At 39.7% G+C, this 26976-nt stretch overlaps 1 protein-coding gene across 6 annotated transcripts in view; it reads left to right on the top strand.

Moving 5' to 3' along the window:
• Positions 1 to 26976, top strand: part of RUNX1T1 (RUNX1 partner transcriptional co-repressor 1) — a 132612-nt gene that overhangs the window by 85185 nt on the left and 20451 nt on the right. For all 6 annotated transcript variants that reach the window (XM_034668295.1, XM_019796851.2, XM_019796850.2 and 3 more), the window contains 5 exons: positions 718 to 899; positions 12042 to 12292; positions 17059 to 17144; positions 17699 to 17900; positions 26154 to 26222. In XM_034668295.1, the coding sequence (XP_034524186.1) occupies positions 718 to 899; positions 12042 to 12292; positions 17059 to 17144; positions 17699 to 17900; positions 26154 to 26222 (790 nt within the window). The remainder of the gene's footprint in view (positions 1 to 717; positions 900 to 12041; positions 12293 to 17058; positions 17145 to 17698; positions 17901 to 26153; positions 26223 to 26976) is intronic.

Raw genomic sequence — 26976 nt, 5'->3', positions numbered from 1 at the left:
TACACACATTCCTTATTCTAAGGATTGATACAAAGAAAGCAGATTACCTTTGTAGACCAGTAGTGTTTGCTGCTTTGTGCATGAATTCCCCATGGGAAATCTGACCAAACTCAGGCCATTACTTAAATGTTGTATAAATCTGATGATTATTGAAAACCGTCTTTATGTTCATCTTTATATTTTTTCCTTTGAAGTTGTTAGCTGACCAAAGATATTTCAGGCGATAAACCTGTTTTACCTGGGTAAGTCACTAGATAGTTTTGACTGTGTCAGGGAGCTCACCCTGAGGTTAATTAGCTGCGTATGTATTTCTCGTACCCTCCCTCTTCCTTGTGGACCGGACCGCAAAAGCTGCTCGTGGGTGGAGCTGGAATCTGATACCCTGTGGAGTTTTTAATCCCATTATGTTGGATTATGAAGGGACTTTAAAAATAACGCAGTGCCACTCCCATGGTTGTCAGTGGGCACTGAGGCAGGACGGGGGAGGTGGCCCACAGAGGTCAACCTCCTCACACCCGGGGTGACCCAGGCGCAGCGGGGAGGCAGACCCGGGATCCGGGTCCTGAGAATTGCGCCGGGGACTCCGACTTCTGGCATGCCTTCTATGACCTGGGTCTTGAGCGGGGTCGTGTGCTCCGCCAGTGTTGGAGAAGCGGATCGTCCCCGGGTTGGCAGGCGCTACGGGCCCACCCTCTCATCGCTGTCCTCCCCCCACAGGCCAACTTGCCGCTGCTGCAGCGCGAGCTCCTCCACTGCGCAAGGCTGGCCAAACAGAACCCTGCCCAGTACCTCGCCCAGCATGAACAGCTGCTTCTGGATGCCAGCACCACCTCACCTGTTGACTCCTCAGAGCTGCTTCTCGATGTGAACGAAAACGGGAAGAGGCGAACTCCAGACAGGTGAGAGGGAGGAGGACCCTGGACTCACCGTGGCCGTGGCCGTGGCCTCCTATCTGTGGTTCGCAGACCTGTTTCACGGCCCCGTGAACTGCTGGGCGAGCGGCCCGTCTTGCCAAGGAGCAGTGAGCTCGAGTGGCCGTCGGTGAGCTCGCGCTGGCCTGCGATGTTACGGAGTGAGGGGTCTCTGGGCGGGTTCATTCTGGCCCCCTGAAATAGTGGGGTCAAAGGTGATGCATAATGCCCAAATGGGCTAAGAGCCACCGAGGGTTCTTAGACACACAGGCAAGGTGAAAATTCTCATTTATTGCATAATTCAACCCACGTATTTTGCCCTTCCCGTGTGAGGAAATTCGCCCTTCCGAGTGTTCTCCGAACATGACGATTTTGAACGCTGGCCTTTGTGTGTTGCTCAGGAAACAGTGCAGTAGCGGTTGAACTGGGGTTTAGAGGAGTTAAGAGAAAGTGTCTGGGAAGGTAGAGCAGCTGTGTGAAGATTAGCATTAAGTAAGAGAACTAATAGATGGCGTTTTTACACTTTCTCAGGCCATACTCATTCCCTCAGGCACACTGCTCCCTCACTGAGAATTCTGAGAAATGTAAACCAAAGCCCCTTCTCCATTGAGCCGTACCAAGTAGTTGTTGAATAAGGCGTATTCGTGAAATTTCCCATGTACCTATTAAAATAATTTTCTTGAGTACCTCATCCTCATTTACAAATATTTTCTAATATAGGAATAAGAAGTCTTATTAGCAGCATAATATGGAACCGTACTGAAATGAAACCATGTTCAGAAACGCATTTGTCATCTGCTTTGTGTCCTTTTTCTACTTACCCACTTTCTGTCTGCATTTCATCAGGCGTTAGTGAAGCAGCCTTTGAGAGGTTAACATTCTGGCACAATTATGTTCCAGATTCATAGGAGCTTATGATCCTTGGAGCTACTCAGAGACATCTATCTGTGACCGACTTAGCTACCCTTAAATGTATTAGCTGCTTTGCAAATCAGAATGTTATTAAAAGCCAGCCAGTTTACATACAGTTATTACATAATCCTCTGTTAAGCAGTTTTTATGCTACAGTCTCTGGAATTCTTCTCCTCTTGACATAGGGCCTTGTGATAGTTTAAAATCTGAAAGCAAAAGGTTAAACATTAGTTTACTTCTGACATGCTGTGGCCCCACCTCCAGACATGACCTGCCAACAGTGCTGCTTTCTCGTTTTTGCAAGCCATTTTTCCTTAGTCATATTTAAGCATTTAGTACTTTAGCTTTCAAAGGCGACTGCTTAATCCAGGTGTCTGAGTGGCGTGTCCACATGATACTGAAAACCAAGAAGCGGCCCAAGGATAGATGATTCACACGTGCCTTCCTGTCTGACGCTAACCCCTCCCCACTGCAGGAAATCCGTACTGTGTGCACGTATGGGGATGTGGCAGCTCCATTTTTCAAGGATAATGTAAAAGAATTAGGGAGAGACTGGCTGGACAATTGGGAAGAAAACCTTTATTTGGACAGAGCTGGGGTACCAGGGAAATCTTTGGATAGCTGTGATAAAAGATATTCCTATAGGCAAAATTGGAAGTGTTCTAGAAACCCCAACTGCTAAGTAACAGACCAAACAGTTTCATGCCCTTCTCTATATCCCAGCCATTTCCTCACTGATTTTCTTTCCCAGTGTTTTATATTTGGAGGTGTTGTGCCTGCAGGCTTTGCTTGGACGATGCTGAGGTGAGCCTTGAGCAGCATGCTAACACTGATATGGGAACTTCCTGTAAATTCCACAGATAATCAGCATTTTGGTTTTGGTGATCCGTAGCTGCATGTGCATGCACGTTTGCATTTGATCAGGTGGAACTTTCTTAAAAGAGCCTCCAGTCTCGTTCTCCCTTCAGGTTATTCATAGGCAGTTGCTGGAGTCCAGAATTCACACAGTTGCTCTTTGACTGGAACATTCTTTTTCAAGTGGAACCCTGAAGTGTGTGTTTTAATGGAAGGATGGCAAATGGATTTCCTTAGAGTTAGGAGGACGGGTAATGAGAATATGTTGTGTAAATACATTTGTATCTTGTGGGAATATGATCAGAGCCAAGAAAATATGGGTCTCTACGGTATTTCTTTGCATATATTTTCTGCATCTTGTTTGCATATGCATTTTCCTCTCCTCTGGTTATTTATCTGTATATTCAGATCTACTATATGAAATTTTATAGAGTATGGAGCTGTCTGACAGCAGAGCTTTTTTTGTTTTACTGAATGTTTTGTTGGTGCATATGGTCTGACATGGATGAGCGACCACGGTGAGATTTTGGAGTCTATTAAACTGGCTCATTAAAAAGATCAATCTGTTTCTGTAATAACACTGGGAACCATCAGTCACTAAAAGAGGGAAAAACTGACACCTGAGGAGAAAACACATTTTGGTAATTTGTTCATGACATGTCACGAACAAAAGAGCGCTCTATATTTTGTTTACAACTTTGGGGGCTTAAATTCTGTGACGATTGCAGATTTAATCTAAACAGTCATCATGTGTTTCAGGGATGGGTTGTGGCAAATTTAACTTTCTTCTCATCCTTAAATATGATTGCCACTGGTTATGTTTCTTCTTTTTTTAAACATTATTGTTATTTACAGAGAAATGAAGACTGAGGGAAATCTATGAAATCTTTTTTTTTTTCCTGTAAGAAACAGTGAAATTTATTCTACTTTCTTTTTAAAATATCTCCAGGGTGAGTTTCTGAACAACTATACTAAATTTGTAGGTCTGTGGTAGAATACTGTAGACTAACCCAATTTAGAAAAAGACAATTTTCATTTTAAAATCATGCTATTTTTTTCTCTAAAATACTAAGGAAAGTAAATAGAAAATTCTGATTTCTACTCTTTGTTAGTATTTAAGAGTTCATTGGTTATAGTAGACCTTGATTTTGTCATTCTGTGTTGGGAGAAGCTGACAAAGGGGATAGGAACCTTCCTGGCGCTGATTAAATGAAGTGACCGCTTTCAAAGATAAGACCAGAAGCTAAGAGCGCTCTTTAAAACTTCTCGCCATGACAGTCATGAAGACACTCACACTTTCACATGGAGTGAGGAGGGAAAGAGCAATTAGAGAAGGCTGCATTCTTTTGAGACTACAGAATGCATAAAAATTATTAAGGTGAAAACACTTGTGTTAATCATCATTGCTGTCTGTCTTTCCTCACAGCTTTGATCCTGCAGCTTTTTGTTATAATTCATCTTTAATATTATGTTTGCGTCTGTTAATGATGATTTTCTGACTCAGAGAATCTTTCTTGCTTAAGAAATCAAACTGAATGATCTTTGGTTTGTGTGGGTAACTCTGTTTCTACCTCCGCCCCTTACTATTTCAAAGGATCGATGTTAAATATTAATCCTCTTCTTCGTATATACCATCATTTTAATATAAATTATGCTTTAAATCGTTCTCAGCTTAACACATCTAGACTTTATTATGTAGGCCACGCCGTTGCATTAATATGTATTTCCTCCTCCCTCGATAATTAAATATTATTTTCTAAAAAGACTTGTTTGACCTTTAGGATTCTGTAGATCGTCAGCTGGGAGGGACCTTATGGATCTCCCAGGCTGGAGGAAATGATGGCCCAAAGAACTTGCTTAAAGTCACGAAGCTTCTTAGGGGCAAAACCAGCATATTTACAGACCTGAAATCTTGCAGTTGCACAAAATATGTTTTAATGTGCAGTTTAAATAAGGGAACCTCAACTAGGAACTAGGGGTTTTTTCCCCTTACTTTCCCTCATTTATTTTTGCTGCGTAATTGCTCAAGTGGGTAAATGCGATAGTATAATATTCTGGGGGTTTGTAAATCTTTTTAATGACAGAGGATCCACAGCCAGCCAGGTTTCCTGGCTTAATGAGTAAGTTAAAAAATGTTGAAGGTTGGAGGGTCAGAAGGCAGTCGTTTTGACACTGTGTTGGTTGAATATGTAAGATTTGTCATCACAGCACACACCAGCTGAACCTACTGGGCCCCTCTTTCCGTTTCTGTAAAATAAATGAGGTTTCAATATTTTTGTCTTTCTAAAAAGAAAAGGTAGGCACACTTTACAATGAACTGTAGGATTAATTGGCTATGCCAATCAGATTTAAATTTGTGTTGTCCTCTGCATTCATTTTTCTGTGACAAAATGTAAGGAATTTATGTTACATACTTGTGTTGCATCTTTTATGCAATCTTTCTTGCACAAAGTGAGTAATCATCCCTGTAAAAATGACTTTTTTATATAGTCAGATCAATTGCGAAGTCTTCTAGTGAAATATCATTAAGTTGCATTTACATGATAAGAAGACTTGCCTGGTTGTAGAGGACATTTTGGTCTCTCCACACCAACTTCAGTGGAACTTGGCTAGTCTTATTTCTTGCTGCTCTCCTAGGGTCTAGCCCCCTGGTGAATACTCTTCATGCTTTAGTCTGTGTTCTGATCGATGGTTTCTGCTCTGTTTCATGTTCTTGTATGTCGTCATTCTATTCATGCTTTACAGGCTAACTCAGGCAGTATCTACTATCTGAATGAAAGCTTCCCAAGCATAAATATTAAAAATAGTTACTATTTTACTGAGCACTTAAGATGTGTCAAGCCTCATGCTAAGTAACTGACATACTAATATATAGTAATCCCCCCCATCTGTGGGGCATACGTTCCAAGACCCCCAGTGGATGCCTGAAACCACAGATAGTACCAAACCCTATGTGCTGTGTTTCTTACTATGATAAAGTTTAATTTATAAATTAGGCATCATGTCATTAACCACAAAGATAAAATAGAACAGTTATAACAATGTTCTGCAATAAAAGTTATGTGAATGTGGTCTCTCTCAAAATATCTTTTTTGTACGGTGCTCACTCTTCTTGTGATGATGTGGGATGAAAAAATGCCCATGTGATGAGATGAAGTGACGTGAAAGACGGAGGCGCTGTGATGTCGCGTTAGGCTACCATTGGCGGTAACGTTAGAAGGGTCATCTGCTTCTGGACTGTGGTTGACTGGGAAACTGGAACTGCGAAAAGCGAAATCGCAGACAAGGGGAGACTACCATATATGTAGCAGTTCATTTTTTACCAGGCCTATTATACAGAGGCAGGCTGGATAATGTGTCTGAGGTCACGTGGCTTCTAAGAGACGCACTGATGGGATTCTGACCCCACATTCTCTGACTCTGATTCGAGTGTCCATGATCTTATAATTATGATTCTTACACTACCAGCTGCTGAATGCTCCACCTTGAAAACAGAGTGATTTGATTAAGTTATTGGATGCCAACTACGTGCTAGGCTCTTTATGTGGATTTTTTTCGGATCGTCCTTAGTAGCTCTGAGACAGTCGTCCTCATTTTGTGGATGAAAACACTTGAGACGCATAGCGGTTAAGCTTTCTAAGTTCATGTAGCCGGCAGTTAGCAGGGCCAATACTTGAAGCCAACTCCACAGCCCCTGCTCTCTTGAGTGCACATTGTGGAGTGAGCTTTACTCCTTCTAATGTCCCACTTTTGTACTGTTCTTATGCTACCTGTCAAATTCAGGTCCTGCATGAATGTATAGAAACCTTACATCTCTAAGTAAATTGCGTTTATGGTGAAGATTTCTTGGCAGCACCCTTCCAAAAAGAATTTAAGTCTAGTACTAAATGATAATCTTATGGGGAGGGTCTTGGGGGATCATGGATTGTGTCTTGGTCATCTTTGTATTCCTGGGAAAGCTTAGGGTGGTGCATTACACATATTGGGTGTCTGAACCAAAACAAAGCTAAACACCACACACACACACACACACACAAACACAGAATACAACATACACAACAATGCCAGCAATAGTATATGAACAAATAAAGTGTTTAATGCAATCATTTTCAGTAGTATACCAGATGTTCTCTCTCAAGAGTCTTGCTTGCTTGCTTTCTTGATTACTGTCTTGCTTTCTATTGTTTCAAAAGATGCATCTCTGAAACACCCACAACAATGAAAATAGCCATGCGTAGCCCAGGAACAAAATGCCATGATTGATTCACTGATTCATGATTGGAACCTGGAGGGTTCCAATTGGAATTTATAGATAACTGATTAGAAAAAGAAAGCACGGTTGAAGATAGATAGTGGGAGCAGGGGAAATTGAGTACCTTGCAGTGGCCAGAAATTAGCAAAGGCGTGGGGACATCCAGTAGCAAGTTGAGCAGGTCTTTAGGAGACATGGGAGGGAGGACTCAGATGGCTCTGTGAACCTGTATATTGTAATTCCTGAAGGTCCAGGTGTTATGGCTGTAAGTCTGGAGTCGCAAACACCTACCTGCATCTTACTCACTCCTGAAGGTATGAGCGTCCTGGTCAGGAAGCTGACTCCTGGGTGCTGCTTTAGCCATGGAGGGATTGAAGGCATTTCTTTCCATATGGCCCAGCAGTGATGGTCCTGTGTCAGTCAGCTCCCTGTTCTTCCCTGTCTACATATCCCACTTCCTCCAGGGAGATAGCAAAAACACTGAACCACTCTGGGGTGTCATGAAGCATTAGGTTTGAATTTCATTTTAAAGAGGCAGGGTAATTTGTAATATATTTTATTTCAACACCAATGGAGAGGTGGTATGTAAAATTTTTATCTAAACTTACCTGGTTCCTAACAATTCCTGAAGAGACCTTTTGCTGATCTTTGTTTTGAAAATATGATGTCAAGAATGATTTAACCCCCCTTTTGATTCAGTGTCCAGTTAGTCTGTGGGCCAGTTATTAATGTCTTTGGGCTTTTTAAAACATAGAGCTATTACTTCCTAAGACTTAAATCTTGACTTCTAAAATACAAGAATAAATCCATGTGTCTTTATTGGGAGAGTATGCTGGTATCTTAGCCCTGGCTCTGGCTGAGACGCTGGTCGAGTGGGGCAGTGGTGTGAACAGGCTGAGATAAGGTGTCCTGACTCGGCAGAGGGACTTGTGCCAGCGATGCTTAAGAGGCCCTTGGCAGGACTTGATTTGGAGAAGAAAGTTGCAGCATGACTTCCAAGTTTCTGCCTGGGTGAGTAGTAGAAGGTTGTAAGATTGACTAGGACAGGAAGTACCAGAGAAAGAAGAGGTCAGTTTGGACATGTTCTGTTGAAATACCTGTGATAACTCAAAAAAGTGAGCACTTAAAGCAGGTATTTCTTTATAACAGGAGTAAGATTAGAATTATTCAGTTTCTTCCTTGCCATCTTAAGGCATATTATGCTGTACCCATTTGCCTCTCCCTAGAGCAATCTTTATAGTGATATTTTCCCCACATTAAAAAAAACCAAACTTTTTAAATTTAGTATATTCCAGTCATAGGGGATTGGTCCTTTCCTTCCATTTATTGTCATGGATTTATAATAACTTCTTTCATTTTCCTTCATTTCCTTGAATGTTACACTGTTTTATATAAATAGGGATTATCAGTGCACACTAGCTAGTCATGACTTTTGAAATATTTTATGTAGAGGAAAATGTTTAAAAACCCTGTGTTTTCTTTCTAAAATAGTTCATAGCCTCTGTTATTGAGGAACTAGGGGGGAAAACAGCCTGAGATGGGGTAAAATGTAAGTTAGGTTGTCTCTTAAGTTTTGTTGTGTTTGTTTTAATGTTTGTTATTTCCCATTCATCCCATTATACTGGCCAGGAAACTGAACCCAGAGGCTAACCTTCCCAAGGTCACACAGCTGATTCCTGAGTGGCCCTTTATTATTAGGGCCATCAGACTCTGGAGAAGTGATTGGAATCTAAATGTTGAAGTGGTTAGGTTATGTTCAGGGAAATTTCTCTTGGTAGGGAGAGAGAATATTCTCAGGCTGACTTCAAAAACAAACAAAAAAATGCCTTCCAGAAATCTCTGAGACATGACGGACTTCCCACTAGAATTTGAGTTATTTCCAGAGTATGCTGGTGTGGGACAATGAAAAGTGATGGGACAATTTGTTCATTTCGCCCAATACACTTTGAAAGGACAACATAAAAAGAGCTAATTTGGAATTTGCTCAAGCCAATGAGGTGTAGGTAGTTGTAAGCATTTCTAAGAAGAAGACAGACAAATAGCCATTAAGATGTTTTAGTTGCTTTTCTGGACATGCATCCTTTGAATAGGGTTGGCCTTCTAACCAGACATGGGTGATTTGTGGAAGCACCAGGGAGACCTTTCATAGCTTTGTTTCTATGAGCCGTGAATGTTTTAATGCTTTGCTGTTAAAATATAACTACCTTTGTGAGGTGATGAGTTTTATTGTTTCAGTGAGCTCGCAGAGTGATAGGACAGCAGGGTCCTGATAGAAATGATAGGACAGACTCAAGACCAAGCCTTACTTTGGGATATTACTGTCCTTGTTTTAGGGGGAGGAACCTCTGTTTTCATAATAATGGATCACGGAAGTAATAGCACTGATCAGACAGCTGATCTGAGGGTGAAGGTAAATAACATTATCCAACCACTTTGAAAATTATAAGAAGTCTTCCAATGCTGTGTGTTGCTGTTATTGAACAGAGAGGCACAAAACTAGTAATTCGAGGCGTTTTGACATCTGGGTCAGAGATGTTTGCATATTTAGAAATGCAACAGGGGCTACTAGAAGGTGTTTAGAGGATATTTTCTATTTTTGCACACACATACAAACTCACACATGACCCCAACTACAAATAATAAATTGTTCAAAACAAAGAACAGAGAAGTTCTCTGTTGGCTAAAGTGGTTGACTTTGACACAGTTTGGCCAGAGAAGGATTCGCCCTGTGTGTTTCGATCATAACCATGATGTCCTAACTATGCCATTTAGATATAAATACGGAATAATTGAATCGCAGAGTTTTCAAACTAGGAGGGACCTCAGAAATCATCTAGTCCAGTGGTTTTCAAACTTTCAAATTTTAGCAGCAGACTTTGTCCTTTAAAATGAAACCCTAGGTGGAACGCCAGCTTGTAAAATGGAGAATAATAAGTGGGTTTCTCTGGCCCTTGAAGCCTTGATTGTTTGGGGGAAAAAATGCTTCATTGCCTGCAAAATCCTGTAAAAACACCTCAGGTGGCACAGTTTGAAAACCACTGATCTAGTCCAACCCTTTCATTTTACAGATGAGCAAACTGAGGTCCAGAGAGGTTAAGTGGCTTGCCCAAGGTCACACAGCTAGTCGTGGAAGAGCCAGGACTAGATCTCAGGTCTCTTGATTCCCAGTCCAGTGCTCTTTCCACTACACCACCCTGCCGGTAAGGTAGGTGCTGTGTTAGCTTTATGTTCATAGCTACTAATAGTTTTCAGTATTTCCCAACTGATTTATGCTGGTGATGTGCATTGAATGTTGAAGTGTTTTATTCAGAAATGTATAGGATAAAAAAAAAACAGACTAGAATGTCAAATTTACTCTTAGAAGATAAATTGATAGCTAGATTGTACCCTTTCACTTTTAAAAATTATTTTAAAGCAGTGCATTTAGGTAGTGCCTGAGATATATTGGGCATTTTTGTCTGATATCAATGATCAAGCTGTATGGAGTTCATATGTATCAGACACCTACTTTGATGGGAGCAGCATTGACTTCTGGCTGCTAGTTTCGCAGGGACTGTGATCCAGTGTTGGCCGGGCCCCTGTCGCTAGAACAATGCATCTTTCTTCAGTATGTAATGGGCATATATTCATTTCACATTGAAGTCTGCAGTTTCTCTTAGTTCTTTGTGTGCTTGGGCTTCTGTCTCTATCTCCTCTATCCTTCTCAATCTGGTATATGAATTGTCACTGGGGCTCTACCCTAAAGGAACACACCGGATGGTTCATGGCAGAATCTTATTGCTGTAATCTCCATATCTCTGTCGTTGAGTTAGTTTCCATGCAGATGCCTCTGGTGTTATCAGACAGAGTATCCTAGACTCTATCTAGGAAACTAGGAAAAGTGTCTTAAAAGGCCTCTATGCTCTTGTTATCAACTTAAAATCAAAAAAGGCATGTAGAAATCTCCAGCTACTGTGACTTGGTAGAATTCTCGTGGAGAAATTTCCTGGGGAAAATAGGTAGTATCACTGGTCTAAGGATAGAGTGCTGGTCTTGTGAGGAGAGCTGAATACAAAGGAAACCACTGGTGTAGGAGCTATGATTTCGGTCAAAGTTCGGATGTGATTCGTTCCTCTTTTACTGAATATATTGAGTTAGTCTCTAAGAATAGAGATATATCCAGCCCCCAGATATTTCTTTACCCCGATTTCTTTGTGAGAATCTATGAGCAGCAATTAGCTATCAGGGCCTCTTTTGCAGACCTTATTCCTTCTGAAAGCCAAGTTCAAAGCTCTGTGTATCACATCGTGAAATGCAGTCAGGGTGTGCCCGTCCTGCCCAGAGACCTGGTGACAGGTCACACAAGCTCTCTGGGCAAGCGTCCTCCACTTTAAGGGGGCTCACTTCCAGGTAGCTCTTTATGACTGCTGGTGAAGGCAGCGTTCCAGATGTTACATTGCTTTATTGTATTAGCCCTTTCCAGGAGAACTTTCTGTGCTGATGGAAATGTACCATATCTGTGCAGTGCAATACCATAGCCACAGGTGGTGATGGTGAGTACCTGAGACGTGGCTACTGCTCGTGAAGAACTGAGTTGAAACTGAGTTTACATTTAAATTTAAGCAGCCTCATGGAGCTATTGTACCGGACAACACAGCTCTTAGATGTTCTCCGACATGAAAGTCAGATGCCAGGTTAGATAAATGGAATAGGAATCCCTTCAGAATTCATCAAGAGACGGATGCCATACCACTCTGGTGAATCTTCACCAAAAACAGTTCAGTTTTAGGATAATTTGTTTGAAATCAAGTACTTATTTTTTTTGAATAAATATGCTCGCTATAACAGGGAGATTAAGTTTCCTCTTATGACCTCACCACACATGTGAGCTTCTACTGGAAATGTATTTGCCAGTTTGGTGAGGAGTGAACCCATTTCCTCATGTGTGCACTCTTGCGAAGACAGGCCTCCACGTGGGTTTCAGTGAATTCCCATAGGTCTTCTGGGAAGCCGAGTTTAGAAAGTTTCTGTCCAATAAATAAATATTCTGTTTATATTGTAAGTTCCAATGTGAGTATCTGAACTATGCTGGCTTCTGAATAACATTGTGAAACTTTTTCTTTCCCCTTTAGAACCAAAGAAAATGGCTTTGACAGAGAGCCTTTGCACTCCGAACATCCAAGCAAGCGACCATGCACTATTAGCCCAGGCCAGCGGTACAGTCCAAATAACGGCTTATCCTACCAGCCCAATGGCCTGCCTCACCCTACCCCACCTCCACCTCAGCATTACCGTTTGGACGATATGGCCATTGCCCACCACTACAGGGACTCCTATCGACACCCCAGCCACAGGGACCTCAGGGACAGAAACAGACCTATGGGTAAGACTGAAGGATCTGTTCACTTCTTATGGGATTGGGTGCTTGAAGACTCACATCATTACTTCTCAACTGAACTTGAGGCTTGAAATCCGTGATGGGGTAAAAATTCTTTTCTGTTTCTTTATATCATCTCCTTTATGAGAACACTTGGTTAGTGTGAGTATTTCTTTAACAGCTGTGCTTTCTCTCTCTTAATTACTTACGTCTTTATATGACAGCAGGCTAATTTTTTTTTTTTTTGGAAAGGGGTCATCCAAATTAATATAAAGTTCTCAACAAATGCAAAGTGAATTTTTATGAGAGTGAATGCATTTTTATTTTATGAATTTTTAGGCAGAGTGAATTTTTACATGAGAGATTTCATATGCAGCCTGTCTGCCACAAATATTTTTTTTAATGTTAAAATATTTCTTTTCTTTCACTGTACTTTTATTTCAGATAGTTTTAGAGTTCAATTTGATTTTTCCTGTCTTCGCGATACTCTGTATTTGAAAAATATGAGATTGCACGATGTCTCTGGCTTAAATCAACAGATGTTCTTTGAGGAATGGTTTGGTACTTTTTTCACCTGCAAGTGACAGTGATTAAATTGAGTATTGACAGTGTTGTGTCATAGATCAAAGTACCAAAGAAAGAATGAGTTTAGGTAAATATGTAATCTGTTTGCCTGTGTTTGTTCCTTCTTTACATAAAACTATTGAAGTGAAGCATTTAGGAGACATTGCCTTCTAAAGAACAAATGTCTGCCATGCAAAGTGAGAGAGGAAGTGAACAAGATTTGATACCCTGAGATCAGGGATTGAGAGGATAGCATCAGAGCTCTGTGCCTGGGCTCTTTTAATTCTTGATTTTGGTGAATAAAACTATTCATTAATTGAGAGCAACCGTCAATCCTTTCTTCTTTTTCCATCTTCTATGTCCACACCACTTTCCAGCAGGACTTCTTCAGTCAGCTAATTGCTGACAAACTTTCCTGCTGGCAGAGTTGGTGGGCAGGGTAGTGGAAATAGCAGGGGATGAGGTCTAAGTGGAAAACTGGAACACGGGGCCAAGGACACAGAACCCTGGGAACTGCGTTCAACCACTTCTCCGCTGCTTGAATAGCAGGCACAGTGTTTTGAGACAGAGGCAGAGATAGCGTGATGAGCAGAAGTTTACATAAGCTTTCCCACTAGGTTGCTAGCAAACAGGGCTGCCATATTTGGATCATTTTGTCTTTTCTGCGTTTAACCTGCCGAATGTTCAGAAAGTAGAAAAGGAGGTTCAGGGGGAGGGGAGGGGCGATTATTGAGGCCCTGGTTGTGAGACAGTCAAAAGTAGTTCTGCTTCCCCACCACAGTCATTGCTCCATTTCTATAGTGTGTCAGACAAATGGCTAAGCATGTAATTTGTGCTTTCTTAATAGCCCACCTGTCTTATGTTCTCAGGTACTATTTCTGATGAGCTCTCAAAAGTAGTTATGTCACTTCTCAGCCTAGATCAATATTTTGACTCCCCAAATCAAATGTGGTAACAGCTTTGTTATAAGGAAAGGTCTTGCCATTTATTTATGACTTTAGGCCCCAAAACCATGATTGCTCATTTTCAAATAGAAGTGGACTCACCAGGTCATCGTAAGACCGATTCAAGATATCCTGCTCTTGTAGGTGCAAGGAAATGGCCTCTTTGTTAGGCAGAAAATGCTATTTTATAAAATATTAGTTCCAATGCACTATAAAGTAATCAGCAAGGAAGTAATTAGGCTTATGTGCAATGATTATGTTTTCATCTGGTAATGTAAAATTTCCCTTTATGAATTATATCTGTACCCACTGGTTTTATGTGATTTTTCTTCGGACTACTTTCCTTACCTTTTAATTATATTAGCTTATAAAACTAATAGTGCTAATCTCTATAAATATGTGCAACTATTTAACCATCCCTAAAGTCTGGCACAGTTTAGTGCATGTTAATGTAAAATAAAATCTTGATGTATGAGTAACAAATGGTGGTGTTACATCAGGCTGCCATTTTGAGAATATAAAAATTGTCATAAAGGTATACTTAGTCTAGTATGACTTACAAATGCCTATTATGTAGAGACATACACTCATTAGAATCTTTTTATAAAATACCTTTACAAACAGCAGTAGTTTATAAGTAAACTTAAAAGTTTAAGTCTAGTTAGCTAAAATCTTCTAATCTTTAAGAACTAGGATTCAACATTATTGTCAAATTGCCCACAAATGGAAATGTGCTCTTTAATGATTATGAGCTATTTTCCCCTCGTATATCCTTTTGGTATTATGAATATAAATGAAAATTGTATGGTGGTGAATATTTAAGGATCTGAAATAGAGAAATTAATACATGTAAAATTTTGAGTTGACTTCGTTTTTCCTTTTTAAAGATTTGATTCTAACAAATGATCTTCAGAGTTCCAGAAGCAGCAAATGATATATTTTCTTACCAAGTACTTGGGCTCAAACATGTTTCTAATGTATGTTTTTTGTTTTTTGTTTTTTAATGAGATGAAGCTTAGCAGTATTCCACAAATGTTGGAATCTCATTAGCCACAGACATCTTATGGCTCATTAATATTACTCCAGGTGTTAGAGCTTGTATCATCATCAGCTTAGATCCACTGAATTTTTGAAACTTTTTTTTAAAGTTTTTATTTATTTATTTATTTAGAGAGAGCATGTGGGGGGGAGGGGCAGAGGGGGAGATGAGAATCCCAAACAGACTCTGCACTGAATGTGGAGCCTGATGTAGGGCTCAACCCCATGACCCTGAGATCATGACCTGAGCTGAAATCAAGAGTCAGATGCTCAACTGACTTAGCCACACGGGCACTCCTGAAACTTTTGAGACCTCTGGAGTTCTTGGTCCTTAAAAGCAAATAATAAGATGCCTCCATTGTGAAAGTCGATGCCATATTTATATCTTCATCTTTCTCTGGTTGTTTTCTGTGATGACTCATTTCAGCGGTAGTGTTTTTATTTCCTAAAACACAAGCAACAAATAAGTCAACAAAAATTACATATTTGCAAACATTTCAACTTGAAATAGTCACAACAAACAGAGTAATAACTAAATATTCTTTTCCCCCAGTGTCTTTTCTGTTATGCAAATTATTAACACATTTGCAATTTTACTTTTTTACCAATAGGTGGCATTGACAATTTTAACTTTAAAAATATACCTCTGAACATGTTCTAATTAGACAAGAATGATACGAAGTGATTTATATTTTGCTTTTTATTTAATCTGAAAAAGTGCTGTCATGTGTTTGCATGCCTCCATCAGCTATAAATTAAATCACGTTTCATGGTTGGCTAAAAAGAGTCATGTGACTCATCATCTTTATTTCTCTATATCAGGTAAAAGAGGGGACTTCTAACCGCTCTGATTTCATAGAAAGTGAAATGCAGTATCTCCTAAGTCTCGTTGTCCTCTAACTCCCACATGGTGCCCTCTTGGGAAGGAGCCTACGTGGGAGCCTAGAAGCACAAACCATGCCAGGTTTAATTTGCTATTCAGAGTAACTGTGTGAGAAATACTAACCAAAAAGGGGTTTTAATCATTTAAAGTCCAATGCCTTTCTTTTGTAGTAGAAACTAAGGCGTTTCCTCCATAATGAATTTGTAAGACGAGCAGCACGTTTACGGGTATCTCTGCTCACAGCCTTCCACCCTGTCCGCTCAGTGACATGCATTTGTTTTCTCTGTTATGAGCATCCTACCTAATTGCTCATGTCCGTTGCTGTTGTGGCTCACTTGGTAAGCATTTCCATGTTACCTTTTTGTGTCGTACCTTAACTGTGATGCTAAAGAGAATTAATACTTTACGCTGTAGATTACAAATTGGGATTTTCGGTTTCTTGGCTTGGATTTAAGATATTTGTCCAAAGTTGGGGCGCCTGGGTGGCGCAGTCAGTTAAGCAGCCAACTCTTGATTTCGGCTCAGTTCATGATCTCACAGTTGTGAGATCCAGCCCTGGGTCAGGCTCTGTGCTCAGCAGGGAGTCTGCTTGAGATTCTCTTTCTCCCTCTCCCTCTGCAACTCCCCCCGCTTGTGTGCACACATGCGTGCCCCCCCAAAATAAATAAAATCTAAAAAAAGACATAGATTTGTCCAAAATTATATCTGCTATGTTGCATTTTGTTTCCTAAATGATGTCCCATTTATTTCTTTAAAAAAATTTTTTTTGGTAAATCAGATGAGTATATATTGCTTTCATATTTTGCAAGTCCTCTCCTCATGGTCTGATTTCATCATGGAGGTATATATAACAGGATTGTGTTCATTTGCCTATGCTGAAATGTGGAAAAATTTTACCATGCTCGTTTTAGAAAAGCATATCCATGCCCATGTAAAGTGATTTATGCTGTCTTTATTTTTAATGCTAGAAAGCCACACTTTGAAACCACTTAATGTCTCCTTGTGGTTTCTTGTATTTATTAAGAGTTAGTATATATTTGTATTTTCAATTTGGGAACATTATATGGATAACTGACTCAGTGCTTGGTGTCACCTTACTCCCCCTTTCTTCCTACATAAAAGAAAGGGTTCCGACCATATGACCTCTAACATTCTTCCTAGTTTTAACATTTTATCATTCTGTTGAAGAGCCCATTAGGTAATTATGAATGTGAGTATGACTTAGTCTCCATTCAAGATCGAATGCATATTCACATCATTTAGTCTTTGCTAAGTGCCTGTGCGTGTATGGATTATGTCCCAAATGCTGTAGGGTGATTCAGCCTTCTTCTCTACGTTCATAGGGTTGCATGGCACACGTCAAGAAGAAATGATTGATCACAGACTAACAGACAGAGAATGGGCAGAGGAATGGAAACATCTTGACCATGTAAGATGTCGGTAATCATTAAGGTTAAAATACATTTCAAAAACAGCTGGAGGGGGTTAGATGATAAGAGAAATGCTGGGGATGCTTTGAGGGTATTATGTTTTGTGCTATCCTTGAAGAAAGTAATGAATGGGAATATTTGTGAAAAAATACAGGATTTGATTTCTAAATTGATATCAAAGCCACTAACACACGAAAAATGTGAGGTCGTGGAAAGGAGCCCTCAAAGCCAGATCCGTGGGTTCCTGTTTTATTGCAAACGGGTCATTTGGTTTATACACTAATGGGATTAGTATTGGGAACTTGGCTGTGTGCCTTCTGCTGAAATCTCTGTGGGTGAGTCACGCCTCCCACGTTTTACTCTCATTCCCATTGAGTTTACTCATCTGTCGGGTCTCCGTTTCAAACCTGACCTTTGAAAATACTAGACGGAAGGAAGCCCTCCGGAATAAAATCGTGTCCTTTGTCGTCCCGTAGTAGTCTGTTTCGCTGCCTGCCAGAGTGGTTCGGTTGTGGTGATGGCTGTGTTCCCCCCATGCCCATCCCTCACACAGCTGTTGAACTGCATCATGGACATGGTGGAGAAGACGCGGCGGTCCCTCACGGTGCTGCGGCGGTGTCAGGAGGCGGACCGCGAGGAGCTGAATTACTGGATCCGGCGCTACAGTGATGCCGAGGACTTGAAGAAAGGCGGCGGTGGTGGCGGCGGCCACTCTCGGCAGCAGAGCCCCGTCAATCCGGACCCGGTCGCGCTAGGTAGCTTTCCTTTGGGTGGACACGCTGAACCGATCGTTCTCACGCTGTTAGTGCCGAGTTCACGTTCAATGGGGCCTTGCAAAAAAAGGGTCTGCAGGGCCTCTTAGAGCGATAAACCCTTGACATCCCCAGTAGCGCTCGTGTCTCCGTGAGGAAGCCAGTGGATTGGCTGACACAGAGGTGGGCGCAAAACGTAAGCTTCTCTTTCCAGGGTAATGCTGGGCTCGGGGTAGAGCTTCCAGGCCGGGCCAGGGTTTCACCTGCATCACCGAGATGCGTGGCCCTGCACAGCACAGCACTTTGCACCCTACCCCCAGCATGCTAGAGCAAAATCTCAGGGAGCCGCGAGCCTCGGTGGCTGCAGCAAGCTCTCCAGGGAGTTCTGCGACTGTGCACAGTGTTGGACATGTGTTGTCCGATTTTTAATTGAAGACACAGTCTCTAAGACAGCCTTGTTTTCCAGCTGTATCTTTTATTTTCATAAAACACTTAACCAGGAAGAGGGACCTAACGGTTATATAGTCTGCCTGGGGGCACTTGCAATTAGTGATGAAGGTAGCGCTGACTTCTGGTGACTTGACCTTAGTTTAGATTGTGTAAAGCCTTCATTTTTTAATTTATCTTTTTCAAATTTTTATTTATATTCTAGTTAGTTAACATATAGTGTAATACTGGGTTTAGGACTGTATAAAGCCCTTATTAATTCTAGTTATGTATACACTGCTGTTAATATAGTCGTGCTTTAGAAATTGAATGCTTAATATGTAGGCGTATCCAATATTGATATATGGAGATTGTCGAGGTTATAAATAGAATATCACAAATACGGGGAAAGAGATCCTGAACCTGGGAGAATTTTTGAGTCGCCTATGAACTTTTGCTGCAATTAATAACAAGATGTCACCATTTATGCTGCTGGCTACTACCTGTGGGGGCCATCTGAGTCAACGTGGTGGAGATGGGTTTGTGTTGATCCCTGTTCTCTCATCTTGTGTTCATATTTGTTTAGCCATACACCTGTCAGATCACTCAGGGTGCAGTCCATGCCACAAACAAAACTAATTACACATGCGCAGATTAAGCTCCTGACTTCGGCCTCATTATCACCCCTGGCTGATTATCAGAAATTGTTCTGTTCAGGACAAATAAAGGGGGTATTTGTAACCATCCAGTATAGGCAAAAATTGAAAGCCTTAAACTAAATAAAGTTTTGGGAGTAAAAGTGGTCAGTTGAACCTGCTTTATTGAACCGATTCGTTGAGTCAATACTTACTTACTGAACGTTGACTATGGGCCAGGCATTGTGTTAGACAATGTAATAAAGGAATAAAATCCTTCCTTCCTTCCTTCCCTCGAGGAACTTTTGGTCTATTGGAGAAGATAGGCAGGGCCACAGCTAGTGGCCTGGCACCAGACAGCCCCTGAACTGACAGGATTTTTATGATCTGCTGTCTACTGTCAAAGATAAAGTTCAGAAACTGATGGGACTTCATGCCTACATGAGTTATTTTCAGCACACACACTATAGGACACCTTATATCATTGCCACTGTTGCATACACATTCTGGTGATGCAAATGTATATTGGTCTCCAGGATGATGGGTTTAGTTTCCCTTTTTCTAAAAGAATAAAGTTGGTTTTAAAAACTTCTTAGGAGTACCCAAATTACATTATTTCCAATGATGCTTAATGAATTCATAGTTTTGGTCATATGAGGTTGCTTTTGGCTTTAAGCTTTTGTAGATTGTATTATTCAAAGACTACAAGCATTTCCTTTCTTCGTTTGGACTCTTTTTTAACAAACAGTCATGTTCCATAGGGCCGCAGAACCCTAGACTACCTTTTAAGAAACCGTCCCAACTTGAGAGGCAACTTGCCAAGAGCCACACAGTGCGCGAGTTTAAGCATCCCGCGTGTCCTTTCATTGTGTGCCCTTTCCTAGCCTTGAAGCCTGTGAGTTTTGTTTTGTGGGGCTGGGCTGTGGTGCTAAGACAGCGGTGGTTTGTAATCATGGACCACACTGATTCGCATTAAGTGTTTTCGAAGGTTCTCTCCTAGGTTTTGGAGTTGAATGTATTGATGTGTAAAGAAAGGATCAGAGATTACTGGCTGATGAATCTCATTTCTGCCTCCAGAAAGTGTGTTGTGGGGTGTGTGTGTGTGTGTGTGTGTGTGTGTGTAGATAAGAACTGCAGCTACGTCTGTATCTTTACATACACGTGGATCTCTGTATCCTGTAGTTACATTACCCGTGTTTCTTTTAGCTCAATCCTCTCAATTCTGCAGCTGCTACAGAGGTCAAATGAGACCTGCAGGACTTCAGAATAATATTATAGGAAATATCTTTAGTTCAAAATATTTCCTTGGTTACCTCCCTAGCTCGGAAACACTGGCAGTGTTTAGTCACACACACACTCTGAGCATTTTTAAATTGCATTTGGGGACTGGACAGAGGAGAACGTAACCTCCATGACCACTCTGTTGCACTCGTTAAACTTATTCCCATTCTTACTTTTGAAATATATCCATAGTGTTAAGCCAGTGTGAGGTATTAGTAAGAGAACATGACTAATCTATTACTAACTGAATTTTGGGGAGTCTTCCCTAGATATTAAATAAAGGCTATTTTGAATAGCCTCTTGAACAGTTTTAAAATTGAGAACACACTGAGCCCATAATGTTGTTTTGACTCAAAAACAGTTTGGTATCTTGAAGGACTCTTCAAAATATTAGATTTTTTTCCTTGCGATCATAGATTTGTATTATTTTTATTGTTATTACTCACTTCCCAGGAAAAACTCCAAACATTCAAGCACTAAAATTAGAAAGCTAATTTTTAAAACAATTGTCTCTATGTTCAAAGTATGACTTATTCTTTGTACATTTAAGTTTTGTTGCATTGTGAATTTCACCCAAGAGCAAGCTGATACCATCAGAATGGACACATAGGATCACTGCTTTTGTAGAACTGCTTTTGTATGTATAGGGTGGGTGTTGATCTGGGTCCCTGTGAGGCTGCTTTTCTCCTTCTCTGTCTCCATTCCCCTTTTCCCTCAGTATGCTGTTCGTATCACTCTCTTGGCTCTTTACATTTTATTTCCTTCAGATTACTTTCTTTTTACTGGCTGTGTACTATTCTGGAATCTTCCTGTAGTTCATCTTATATTTGTGCATTTCCCCTCTGTGTTTCTCAAGAAGTTCTTTATACCATTAGAGTTAAAAGAAGCATCCAATGATGGACTAATGTCAGAGACTGAGGCATAAATCTCTGAAATTGGAATGCATTTTTTCCTTTTTTTTTTCCAATAAAAAATCGGATATTGTGATGAGAGTGTATGAAATTTTGAAAATGCGTTTGTGTATGTTTTGGTAAGAGTTTAACTCTTGCCAAAAAGAGAAATGTCAGAAAGAGGCTTTTGTTTGTTTTAAATGGAATGAAAAGTCAAAGCTCAGGAATTCTAAGTTTGGCAAATTAATACCACCCCTGCCTCAAGTAGATTGGTAGAGAAATTGGTATTTTAAAATTCCACTGGCCAGCAAGCGTTATGATTATCATATAATTGAATTATAGAATTTCTCATGACTGTCTAAAACCTCAGGAAATTTAGCATGAAGGTTAAAAGCACAGATTGTCTGGGTTCAAACCCCTAGTTCCTCTTCTTCCTAGTTTTGTCACCTTTGGTAAGTAATTCTCTGTGCCTCAGTTTCCTTGTCTATAAAATGGGAATGGTAGTAATACATACTTTATAGGTGTTTCTGTATTAAATGAGCTAATAGGCATAAATCATGTGGGACAGTGCCTGACCCACAGTAGATGTATTAAAAGTAATAGCTGTTATTATTATTTCTAATACGTAATCTCAAAAAGAACTTTAAAAGGACAGGGGTACGTGAAACCAACTTGCTTCGCATCCAAGATTATAAAATTAGAGTAGATTCTTAAGTATTTTTTTCATTCTGAAAAAACTTTGAAAACAGTCATTTTGGGGTGGCTACTTTCACAGGCAGAAAGACTAGAAAAGGGGAATTCTGTCTCAAGCACAGTAAATCTGTTGTACCTTTGGGACCCTAATTCATAACACAAGGCTATGGAAAAATAGTTTGCTCCCAAGCAAAGAAATATATCCTGTCTTACTATCAGATTATAAAAAGCACAAACATGTAATTCAGAGTATATCTGCATATAAAAGTTTAGAGTTTTATATACTTGTATTGATTCCTTCAAATCACATCATGAAATTCATTTCAAGATCATTAGCTGAGTTCCTAAGTATAGTTCCCACTGTATTTAAGTATGTTGGGTTTAAAAAGATGGGAGTCATAGTTAAATATACCCATCTTTTAAAAACAAGAAGAGATGATTGCCTCCTAGAGCACTAAGTATTTTTATTGTTAAAAACAGAAATTCTAACTCAGTTCTGGCTTCTAGGTTTGGTTTGGGCTTCTGGAACATAATATTGGAGTTTCTGAGTTAATTATCTTTAAAAATAATAACTAGCATTTGTAAAGATGAACCCACTTAACCCGTCTTTCTTGTGGTGGTTTTTGTGATAGATATTCTCGTGAGCTCAGCCTCATTCTGCCCACTACAGGATGAAGGCCATACCTAGGAGCTGCCAAGTTCTGAGCCTTGCTGTCCTGGGTCAAATGAGTCCCATTGGTTCCCCAAAGGCTATCAGCTCATCCCTTCATATATATTGATGGCAGCCCTTGTTGTCTCTAGTATCCAGTGGTCTCCATTTCTGTTGTAAGTGTAGTGCATCTTCCATCTCCTACATCATAGATTGCTTTTTCTGTTCTACATTTCTTACAATAACTCCTGCACCTTGATGCAGTCCCTCTCTTCATAGATGTGTTCTCTTCTGGAGGCTCCTTCTCTTCTCCTCTCACCCCCAAATATTTGTGTCCCAAAGCAAGCCAAACTTAGTTTAGCACTTTTCTATAATTTTGCAATCTTTCGGTAATTACGTGTGTTTGTGTTTCCCATTTTAAACCATCTCCTGTAGGCTCTTCTGTCATTGTTTCTGTGACTGTATTTTAATACACCTATCCATTTTATAGCAACTGATATTTTATAGGTGGTCAAGATTTAATGGTTAAAAATTCGCTTCTTTAAAAACATAAGGTTTTTTGCATAGGTTTGTCTAGAGCGGTCTAAATCAAGGAAGTCCTGGGAGGGAAGTTGTCTCTTGTAATCTTGAGCAACTTCATGATTTTTTTGTTTTTTTAGACTCAATATTGCCTATATAGACATCATTATTGCTGCTACTTCAACAGAGGAGAAGATAGTACATTTATTAGTCATTTGGTTTCCGTAGCGATTGTAGTATTCATCAGTGTATCAAAAATAGATTCTGAGGAGTACATTCATTTGGTTGGTAGACCTGATGTTTAGTTAGGGCACTAACTTAGAACTAGAGAGGATATTGTAAAATATGTGTGGATATATGTGTATACATATAAATGTGTACATAAATTTATACACATTTACATATAGATGTAAATCTGTGTATTTTATAAAAATAAATTATTTGCCTTTAGATTCTTCTCTATTTTGAAGATAAATTCTTTTAGAAAGTAGGGTGAGATTAAGAAAACTTTTACTTGATTGGTTTTGGTGTTTCTGTCGGGTTTCAAGGTCAGGTGCAGCTTGAGTCTACACGTCACTGAGAGTTGTAGGGATAATATATAGCCAACTTGAAATGTTGCATAACTTTCCAGTGTGGTCTATGGACCCTCCCAGTCTCTACTGTACAGCACCTCGTAAGGTGGGTGCCTGATTAAGCCTTATACATTATCTTTGAGTAAATTTGGGGACTATAAACATTTATGAGTTTTAAATAACATTTATACAAGTATCATGTGAGAAATTTGAGGACTTCCCAACAAGGACTAAGACAGAAAATTACTAACTATGGAAATAACTTCTATCCCCAAGTGACATATACTCAGGGAATAAAAAAATACTGTTGTATATTGCTTAATTCAGGTCTCTCGAGTGGTTTTTTGTTTTTGTTTTTCTCTGTTCTTTTCTTTTTCTTTCTTTTTTTAAAAAGCTTTATGCTGTGTGGATTTAAGTGCTGGGAGAAAAGGGTGCTTTTTCTACCTTAATTATTGATGAGGAAATAAGTATCCATTCTTACTGGACAGCCTACTAAATAATAACAGTGATAACAGTAATGAGGGTAATAGCACCTAATATCTAATGAGATTTTGGGATGTGCCTTGCTGGCATGTAATAGGAAATGCCTCTTTCAGTCTCTACAGCAGTGCACTCAAATGTTGTACTGGTGTCCCCACTTTACAGATGTGGTGACTGAGACGTGGAGAAACTGACTTGCTCGATGTCACCTGACTAGTAGGTGGCAAAGCCAAGATTCCACCTCACTGGGCTCTAGAACGAACTCTCTCCTGCCTATGCTAGGGTGGTAATTAGTTTCTTTCGTGCATGGCCTTTGGATAACTTAACCTTTCCCATTCCCTGTAATAATGATTGGCCATTTATAAATAATTTTTACCAAGCTGTTGATCTTTTCTTAATCCAATAAATGGAAAAAACTTTTTTTTTTTCTACTTTGGAGAAGGCATGATTTTTCTGTTTATCTTCAGACTTTACATATATATTCTTACTCTTAAGCCAAAATCCATTCCTAAAAAAACTGTCTTTAGAAGCTGCCATAGGTTTATCTGTTTCATTGTGTCATATGGCTCAATGTGAACTTGATTACACTTCCTTTATTTCTTCTGGAAATAGTTATAGTGGTGTGGAAGGTAATCCTGACGACTCTAATTAGCCACATCACATTTCCTTGAAGTTGTGTGTGCACCAGTTTAGCTGTTTTATGAATGAAAATTACTTAAATAAAAACATTTTGGTTTTCATCATTTTCCATATAGAAATCAATGTGTGCACGAGAATGGGTATTTCATGTGCATCTGATTATCACATCATCATGAAATTATAATGCAAAGTTTTAAGAATTTGTATATTTGGAATAATTACAGATTTAAGAAGCATTGCAAAGATAATACAGAGAGTTTCCAGATGCCCTTCATTAAGCTATAATAAGCTTTTGCTAATTCAGAATAGTTGGGGAAATCTTCAGTTTTAGCCACTGATAATCAATGTACCCTACAAGGAATCAAAACATTCAGACCTATTTAAGGCATGCAAATGTAAAATGATACCTACTTAGCTAAATTGAGTGTGCTTTTCTCTGTCTTCCATATTCTGTATTCTGGTACTTGACATTTCTTAAAAATGTAGGGAACTTTTTAATTACTTGAAATTTATCCCAGGTTGAATGATTGTTCCATTTATAAAAGTTTAAAATGATTTTTTCCTGCCCCCAAACCTGTAAATGCATAGGCTTTCATTGAAAATTCAATACGGAAGATGTGCAGTACATAATTTAACTAAGGAATACTGTGTACACTTTCTGTTTATTTTCTATCCTATATAGAAAAATATAAAAGGTGTCCTGTCATTTCCACAAACATGTTATTTTGGAAGTTAGCATTCCTACATCAACTTTATTATGATCTATTTTCTCAAACTTCTAAAATTTGACAAGGATAAGCACAGGATTTCATTTAAAGTGAAATGTCATTTTCTCTTTTAGAAAACATATACTAATCTTGTTTTGTTAACTGAATATCTCTGAATCCATTCTAATGATTCTTTCTTCCTTCCTCCCATGTCAAATCCGTATGATCCAATTTGTGTGAAAATGTTTAGTGCTCAGCGAGATTTTTAAGAAGTCATTGTGAGAACTGGTTAGCCATGGAGTAAGGCTCACTATGTATTGAAAGGCGGTAGAATCAGAGCTATGTGAAAATTATATTAGCCCAAGATTTGATTTTTTAACTACGAATCTGACTCTTGGAAAGAAAACTACCAAATACAATTTATTTTCCTTAACAAAATAAAGTATGCCTATAGAAATTCCCAGAGTGAGAGAGTTCTGGGAGCAGTGCTTCCCAGACATCATATTGTATAATGAAATCATTGAAGTTGTTTAATTTTGAGCATACAAGGCATTTAGACCAATGACCTTCTGTTTTCCTTGAGCTCTGATGACTGGCCTTGCTATTTGTGTTTATTTTCTAGAAGTGAAATGCTCAGCCTTTTAAAATTATGTTTTTGTAGAGCAGCCAAGAGCACGGGTATTGCTTGCTTCTATTCTGTGTAATGACATAACGTGCTTATGGTGCTTTCTTCCTCTCCCCACCCGCTTTGCATCCTTTTCCTAGATGCGCATCGGGAATTCCTTCACAGGCCTGCTTCTGGATATGTGCCAGAGGAGATCTGGAAGAAAGCTGGTAAGAACTGTTGAAAAACACGAGTCTAGTGTTCTAGCAGCTGTGCACAGTTGTTCATGCCGTGATGTGAGGAGCGACGAGGAGGGCCTTTCCTGCTAACAACAACAAAAACAAAACAGCCCCCCACCACAAACCAAAATTTTAAAATCCTAATTAATATTCTTCCACCAGGCCTGATTAGAACATGGAATAGTTTTCATGTTAGTAGCATCTGCTGGTGCCACATAATTGACCGTCTGGCAATATTTCTGTTTTAAACCCCTGTTTTTCAGGTGCTACTGTGGTTTCGGGCTGAAAGCTGGTGTAAAAGGTCTCAGCTTGCATGCAGTTTACTCTGAACAAAAAACAAATCTAACGTTTTAGAAATTAAATTGTGTACGTCAGTCTTTTCTCCTCATTTTTTAAAAATGGAGATACAATCGGCACGTCTCCGAAATTCTTTAAAAAACCCCAGCAAAACGAGTTGACTTGTTGAGGCACTCCCAGATTTTATGATTACAGCCAATATTTAAAATTGATCTTCTGTGCTCATTAATATTCAGTGACCAGAACTAAATTGTTTCCTAAGTTAAATGACAAAGTTGCTAAAACTTTTTTTTTTCCCCCTCCCATGTACACTATCAGATTTTCATTAAGAGATACTGGTCTCCATTTGGGGGCTGACTGAAAGTTCCCGGTGGCACTCTGACTTCAGAAGGTTCAGATCTGGCAGAGTCTTGGGGGAACACCAACACTTAGAAAAGTTGAGCCGGGG

The sequence above is a fragment of the Ailuropoda melanoleuca genome, chromosome 9 (assembly GCF_002007445.2).
Source record: "Ailuropoda melanoleuca isolate Jingjing chromosome 9, ASM200744v2, whole genome shotgun sequence".
NCBI classification, from domain to species: Eukaryota; Metazoa; Chordata; class Mammalia; order Carnivora; family Ursidae; genus Ailuropoda; species Ailuropoda melanoleuca.
Note: the sequence above shows the minus strand (reverse complement) of the source record. Positions and strands in the feature narration are given on the sequence as shown.